Source organism: Nematostella vectensis, chromosome 4, assembly GCF_932526225.1.
Source record: "Nematostella vectensis chromosome 4, jaNemVect1.1, whole genome shotgun sequence".
Taxonomy (NCBI): domain Eukaryota; kingdom Metazoa; phylum Cnidaria; class Anthozoa; order Actiniaria; family Edwardsiidae; genus Nematostella; species Nematostella vectensis.
This window is the reverse complement of record NC_064037.1, coordinates 12,835,286-12,842,678: the sequence shown is the minus strand read 5'-3', so window position 1 is coordinate 12,842,678 and position 7,393 is coordinate 12,835,286. Positions and strand designations below refer to the sequence as shown.

General features: G+C 39.0%; 2 protein-coding genes across 2 annotated transcripts; one reads left to right on the top strand and one right to left on the bottom strand.

Moving 5' to 3' along the window:
* The first annotated feature begins 745 nt into the window (after positions 1-745).
* Positions 746-2,424, top strand: LOC5508871. The gene is made up of 3 exons (XM_001629356.3): positions 746-983; positions 1,324-1,509; positions 1,789-2,424. Exons 1-3 carry the CDS (start codon positions 761-763, stop codon positions 2,337-2,339), a joined length of 960 nt encoding a protein of 319 aa, XP_001629406.2. The 5' UTR covers positions 746-760; the 3' UTR covers positions 2,340-2,424.
* Positions 2,425-3,096: 672 nt separating this feature from the next.
* On the bottom strand, positions 3,097-7,303 carry LOC5508863 (elongin-B). The gene is made up of 3 exons (XM_048726773.1): positions 7,222-7,303; positions 6,845-7,091; positions 3,097-3,889 (listed from the first exon to the last, which is right to left on the bottom strand). Exons 1-3 carry the CDS (start codon positions 7,222-7,224, stop codon positions 3,786-3,788), a joined length of 354 nt encoding a protein of 117 aa, XP_048582730.1. The 5' UTR covers positions 7,225-7,303; the 3' UTR covers positions 3,097-3,785.
* Between the last annotated feature and the right edge of the window lie 90 nt (positions 7,304-7,393).

The following is a 7,393-nucleotide window of genomic DNA, read 5'->3' as shown; positions in this document are numbered from 1 at the left end:
TTGATGAACTCTCAGTTCAATTTGGATTCACAGTCAAAACATTATTGTTCCAAAAAAATGTGAAAACATATATGTGAGAGATTGATTCGAGTGATGTATATGTAATCCTTTTTGTCCATTTCGATTAAGTCGATGAAGGGGGGAGGGGTGCGCATGGTGAGTAAATAATGGATATGGCGTCGTTAAACTTGTGCGATTTTTGCGTTTCAAATCTGCAAAAGGTTCCTAGGGGTGGATGTCCCCGAACCTAAATTCAGTCTTTTTTAGGTATTCAATGCTTTTTTAGTTATTTACATTATTAAAAGTTCAGTCTGTAGGGAGAAATATCAGACCGAAGTCTTATATGTTCATCATCGTTTCCGATGCCATGAAAAGCACCATGAGAGGTGACACAATTTCAACGACTTTTCACTCCAGCACATGCAACAATTTTGCTTGACAATAATCATTAGATCGGTCTGAAAGCTACAGGTCTTGTTCTTAAGGTGCTATGAATTCTAACAATGAAAAAAGAATGCTGAGATTTCAGGGAATTGGCCTTCTTTTATGACGGTTTCGGGATAAAATTTAGGCGTGTTCCCAGGACTGGCCGAATGGGAGGTACGCAGTTATGGGTATCATATGGAAAAAGCATAGTATTTGAAGATTCTTTAATAAGAAATGACCCGCTTTTTGGCATCCAAAGGGGGGGGGGGGGGGGGGGGGTACGCGCCTGAAATTTTACATACAGAGCCGGTTATGTCCTAGAACCAATGTCGCCATGGTTACCCTGGCACGAAGCCACAAGCAACTGGTGGAATGCTACCGCAAACTCCGTGGAAAGCCACGCTCCCAGACACGCCGCCTCATCTTTTACTTTATAACCGGATTTTCACTAAATAAACGGCGCGAAGTCATGGAGGAAAACGAAACAAACAGCACAGGAATCCTGAATGCTGGCGACCATATATTCGTCCCGAGATGCGGGAGCTACTCGCATCACGGTAAACGCATTCGCGTAATACTTAAGTTATAATAGCTGCATTATTGCAATATATTTAAAGTTGCATTGGACCCTCTATATAACGACAACCTTTTGATTTCTGGTTCCGCATTTGTCTCGATGTAACGTTGCTATTTTTCGATCCCTTTTCATTGTAGAGCTTTCATTTAAATATTCTAAGCTCCTGTAAAATTGGTACAAGCCTCTCGGAGTACTTTAGATGTAGAATTATTAATGAATTATTTGAGCGCATTTTTTAAATATAAATAGCAGAATAAAAATATTCTTGTGAGTGTTTCCTTACGTTGTATGCCCTTTCTTATCTCCTTTATTATATATAGGGATAGTCACAGCAAATGGCGAGGTGATTCATTTCCAGACCCCAATGGAGATACCCCAGCCAGACCCGGCCGATTGCAGAGTGGTGAAAACGGAATTGGCTCTGTTCTTGGGGTCTGATAAAGAGTTCTATATCTATAGATACGGTGAAAGTGAGCAAGAAATACTACAGAACAAGATGCCGAAAGGTGAGAGCGGAGCTGGGTGGTCCATTAAGAGAGGGGTAGATTACTGATGCGCTGTTTTATCCTGTCGCCCTAGCTCTCTCCATTTTGGAAACCTAAAATCTGGACTTGTTTAAAAGTATACTATAAAACGTTTAAGTATTCGATTGCTGAAGTCAAATGTCACAATCGACCCCCTGTATTGGGCTCTTCTGAGCACCCAAGCGGCAACATGAGTGGGGCAAGTACTTTGCATTACGCCGGCTACGGCCATTAAAAAGAATATTTCACTTTCCTTCACAGGAACATACAGCACAAAGTGTAGTGACCCTAGCGAAGTTGTGCTGGAACGAGCGCACAGACTTTTACGCGAGGGTTTTGGTCATTTTAATATTGTCGGCAATAACTGCGAGGATTTCGCTATTTTCTGCAAGACGGGGGCGCGCTCTACGGAGAGTACTTTGTTCTCAGCAGCGCTAGGCAGCATAGAGGCAGCGCGCCAGGCCAATCACCTAGGTTACAAAAGTCCGCTGGCGTTTGCAGGCGCCGCTATGGGGTTATTCACCGCTATGGATCTCAGATTGTCCAATCAGCTTGCTGAAAAAGCACGGGAAGCTGATGTAATGATTTACGAGGAGGAAAGCATTCGATTGGCTGATATTGCGGCTTTGCAGGAATGCGAAAAAGAACTTGAATCTACGCATGACGGTGATATAAATGGCAACACCGCAAGTAAGAAACCAATTTGTGTGGATGAATTGATAGAGATGTTAAAAAATGGAAAGCTAGAAAATTTCACTTCAAAGGAAAAAGACAACGATGACGGAACTAGATATCAAGAGACAGATGTGTAAATGCGCGAAACTGAACAATGTTTCCCTCTTTTATTCTTGAATTTTTTTTTATATTTTTTTCATCGTAATAAAAATATTACCCTCATGTTTGTCTCCTGTACATATTTCAGGTTTTGAATTGTCGAAAACGTATAACGATAAAACTGTTTCCTAATTTAATCACTTTAATCACATCGTTTCGATCATGCTCCGATCGCAAGCGTTCACCAGACTGTTTTGATATCTTTGCATGTGTCTAAAATCACAATGCGACGCAAGCCTATTCTCAACGTCTCTAAAAGCTGGTTCTCACTAGATCGCAAAGGCAAACGGAAGCGCAACACAAGTAAGAATCCGTCAAAAACAAGCGTAAAAAATCAACCTTTTGCCTACCAGTAAGAAAAGGGAAAGTGTGTTGCGCTTACGTCCAAGTGAACCTTAAGCAGGGGGTGGGGCACTGAGGGCATGCCCCCCCCCCCAAATATTTTCAAATATTGTAAAGAAATGACCAGTAGGGGCGTGGCTATGCCCCTATTGTTTTCTTAATGTTTCTGTATCGTGCCCCCCCCCTCCCAATAATCCGATAGAAACCTTCGGTTTGTAAGTCGTGGGGTTGAGGTGGGTGTAGCCTGTGTAGCAAGCAAGGGTTGTGTGTGTTTTTAGGGCGAAGAAAAAGAAGACGAAAAACGCTAACTATGCAGGGGAACAATAATTACAAGGGCCTAAAGCCCAGGCCTGACTCATACTAACATTATATGACAATGGCCAAAAGACGTTCTGAAAAGACATTGCAGCATTTATTTACAACCAAGTCACTACACCTACATACTAGATAAGAGAAAAACGCATAAGTCAACACAGCACCAGGAAACATGTTAGTAAAAGCTTGACTTGGTTTTAAATAAAATCCAGCTAGTGGAAGTATACAAAATTGCTGACAAGTAGTAAGTTAAGAATAAATTTTCCACAATTGTGCAGTCGGACTAGCACACCATAATAAGGATGTGTTTGCTGATGAGGTTACAATTTATAAAGGACATTTAAAATCCTTTGAAAATATCAGCCTATACATATATAGGCTGTGTGCTATTAAAAAAAATAACTCATGGCAAGGGAAAGAATATTATTAATATCACATTTGCTTTAGAAAATCTTAATATGCTATAACTTGTGTAATTTTGATTATGAATACATTCTGACCTGTTTTATATTTTTACCACAATGAAATAAGATGTAACAGGAGAGTTGACTAGAAAATGGACACCTTAACAATTTGCGAAACTGTGAGGACAAAATAGTCTTGACAACAAGTAATATAAGTTTAGAAATTGTTGTGCTTGCTATTGTTACATTATTTCGTATTTGTTCTAACAGGTTTCTTAAGTCACTGAAGGTTATTTTTTAATTCTGTCAGGTGTGATCAATGGAGCTAGGCCTTAAACACATAATACATTCAGTAACGACTGCCTAGGATCCATCGCTGTTTGAAATTCCCTCCTGGGGTTTCATAACGTCAGGGAGCTCTGGGGGGCTTGACAACGCATCGATAGTCACCGGCTCAAATTCTCCATCTGAAACAAATAAATATTGTATAAAATATGGAAAATTATCATATAAAGTGGTAAAAATTGTTATCAACAAATTTTTACTTGTTCGCTGCGGTCACTTGTAAAATATTGTCTCCACCACTCGAAAATAAACTTCACATTTTCACGCCACCATGTAATATATATTATTGATACCACTTTCTATAATGCTGCTTACAAGGGTTAGATAACACTGCAATTATACTTTATTAATATTCTGGCATACAAACTTTAAAACCAGGATAACACACATAAGACCAGTAGGAGTTGGAGACAATTTAGAACAGATGACCTAATGTTAGCCTTTTTGTAGTTTGTCTTGTGAAAAATATCATATGTTTAAATCCAAAATATGTCATATATTCAAGACCGGCCCATAGCTCATGGAATTTCCTTGTGTAAGGTTATCCCAAAGGAAAGAAAGTTGAGTATCACTGCAAGCTACAACAAGATGTAAAAGACCCCCAAAATCGGAGCTGCATGACTGCAAGCTGGGTAAAATGACACATTTACATGTTGCTTATTTAATTAGTGTCAGTATTTCAAATATAGCATGAAAGTAACCTTGGGACCTTGTCAATCACTTAAACACAAACGTGCGTTATAAAAGTAATAGCTCTGCCCCCTTTTTTCTCAAGCTTATGCACAAGTCATCAGTCAGTTACAGCTAAACGAGTGCAGACCTTCCTAACTGCCTGAAGAAAACATGGTACAGCTGTATGATTAATAAGAGTTGTTTTGAAAATCCCGTGCAAAAAATGTAATTGTTAAAGTGTAATAGTCAAGCCAAAACACAAGAGAACAAAGAGATTACAGTGTATTAGTACTAAATAAACTTAATAGTATATCACCGTTTTTTGAAAACCACTCTATGATAACTTTTAAGTACTAAAGAATGTTAAAGAAATATTAGGCATATTTGGGGAAGTGTTTGTACAATGTTATTCCTTTTTTAAAGCAACAACGACTAAATAGCCATTGAGAAATTGCGCTCATTCGAAATGGTGTCATTCAGGTGTACACACGTAAAAACAACAAATTTGAAAAATTAATCAACTGAAAAACTGTATAATCCTCCTTTTCTTTTGTTATAGCAGAAGGCTAAAAAATAGACACTGTTTACTTCAATGGTGTGTTTTGAGTCAATTTTGAACTATATTGTAACTTTTTAATAAATAGACTTTGTTTACTTAATCAATGGTGTGTTTTGGGCAAATTTTGAACTCTATTTTAGCTTTATGGCTTTTCTCTATGGAACTCTACACTCAGTGAAGTCAAATGACAAATGGCAGCTCGCCTAAGGTGAGTCCCTTTTATAGTGCCTGTCTGCGTTTAACACATTGACCCCTCAACCGGCCTGTACCAGCTTTGGGAAGTACCCACAACCCAAAAAATTCATAAATGCAAACTAAACACAACAAGATGAAGATACTCAGGCATCAGTCTAAGGGATAAATGGTCTTGAAGATATGCATCCAACCAAGGTGTTGGCAACTACTCTTAAGCCAAATAATAGCACAGGTTCTTTGACAAATTTCAAATCAAAGAAGGAAAGAAAAGCAGAATCACCCCTCTCAATAAAACGCTCAAAATACAACAAAGGGAGAGAGATCAGCAAACACAGCTCAAGACACAAATAGATACCTTTATTCTGATCCTCCAGGGTTCATTTCCATGGCCTCAAAACACAATGTCCACTCCTTGAAGGCAGATGAAGATGCCTTTACGGATTGAAAAGCATTCTGGGAGATCCAGGGAAAAATTCACAAGGGGAGGGCCAGTCAACACTCAGTCAACACAACACTCATCAATTTGGTTTCAGAAAAGACAGCATTTTGGAGAGCTGTGGTGATTCATTAGAAAATTATTTTCTCGTCCAGGCAAAGCCAAACAAGAAAAAATCATCATGAATCCACCTTTGCTTGCAAATATCCATAAGCAAAGCACTCAATTATGCCCCAAAAGACTTCATGATGTCCTGAGACACTCTCCTAATATGCTCATAGCTGTATTTTTGATGAAAAATACAAGCAGCCATCAACTTGTGCTGGCTTCAGCACAACGACGAGGGATTAAAAGTGGGGACCGCAAAGCACTGTTGGAAAGCTTGGATACCGCTGACTATGTGCAGCTGTGTTTGACTTTGACGGGCTGTATAAAACTCAGAATAGGGGGGGAGGTATCTGTTTTCAGTAAATTCAGCTCAAAAATAGCCAGAAGTCAATGGGTTAAGGGAAGAGTAGAAATAGTATTAGCTGCCAGGTGCTATGGAAAGCTAGAGGGCACAGGACTTATGACTTCCCTTACACCAGGAACAGAGAATGCCTACATTTGAAAAATTCAATGAGCCTTTGGTGCTAGACCCTTGAAAAATTATCTTGGAAGTGAGGATAGTTATGAGTTATACACATGAAAAAGGAGACAATTTAAAGCCAGATTGACTGTCAATGTGTCAAAGCCAGTGCCAATATTTAGCTATGAGTGTCAACATATTGCTGTGTCCAGTCCTGGTTCCAAAATAAACAGTAACATCATTGTTGTAGCTTGGGATGGGGGTATGCTGCTATTGCTCCCAATTTTAATTGGCATTCAGAAAGAATGACAATTATCAAAATCATATGCTTATACCTAGTATTTAGGAAAATTAATGTAAGTTCAATTATACCCTTTTTTAATGCACTATGCATGACTTTCACTGATATCTGGGCATTTCTCTTGTACTGTAATTTCCCCTGGCTTTAACCAACACATGGCGAAATAACCCAATGTAAATTAGCGAAGTAAAATCATACACGACAAACTCGTTGAAGCAGTTTCAGTTTTTTTTTTTCACGGCTGATTCACATGTGATGTTGAGACAGGGTTAATTGGGTTTGCGTTGTTTAAGGGCAAGTTTCTATTTCTGTGTACTAAAATGTCAAACCCCAAACAAAAGCTTACCGTCCTCCCGACGTAAAGCGAGTCCTACTAAAGCCGGTGTCTGTGCCTTGGCAGTCTGATTAGTGAAACCACAATCTCCTAGAGTCTTGTTATCATCTAGCAGTTGATCATCCTTAAAAAGTTTTTGGTCCTCCGGCGGCCTCTTTATAATTCCTTCGATTTTTTTCTTCAACTCCATCACTGTCGTTCCCTCCTTACAGTCGAGGAATATACTCAACTTCAATCGACGCACCATCAAAAACACCTCCTGATATTTAAGAATGCAAATAATAATTGGTTAAAAGCATAATTGAAGCTTGTTTTCAGCTACTTTTTAGAGAAATATAACGAAAAGAAAGGCAGAACTATGCTCATTTCCCGGTGCTTTTCGATCTTACCATGATGGCGGTCTCCAATATGGCGTCTCCACGTCTGACCCAGTCCCTCGCATGACTTGGCAGCTCTTACCGCGATCAAAATGACTTCTGGGTAATTCTAATGTTTTTTTCCCTTTTTTTTTCTGTTGCCCTGAGATCCCTGATAATTTTTTTTTTCTTTGCTTTTGAATCA

Bases quoted from the DNA above. Each gene is read 5' to 3' on its own strand.
- LOC5508871 (XM_001629356.3), top strand. From the start codon at position 761: ATGGTTACCCTGGCACGAAGCCACAAGCAACTGGTGGAATGCTACCGC. The intron at 984-1,323 runs GTAAACGCATTC...TATTATATATAG, and splicing joins CGGGAGCTACTCGCATCACG to GGATAGTCACAGCAAATGGC. The intron at 1,510-1,788 runs GTGAGAGCGGAG...TTTCCTTCACAG, and splicing joins ACAGAACAAGATGCCGAAAG to GAACATACAGCACAAAGTGT.
- LOC5508863 (XM_048726773.1), bottom strand. The intron at 3,890-6,844 runs GTAAGCTTTTGT...TATTTGTTTCAG, and splicing joins CGCTTTACGTCGGGAGGACG to ATGGAGAATTTGAGCCGGTG.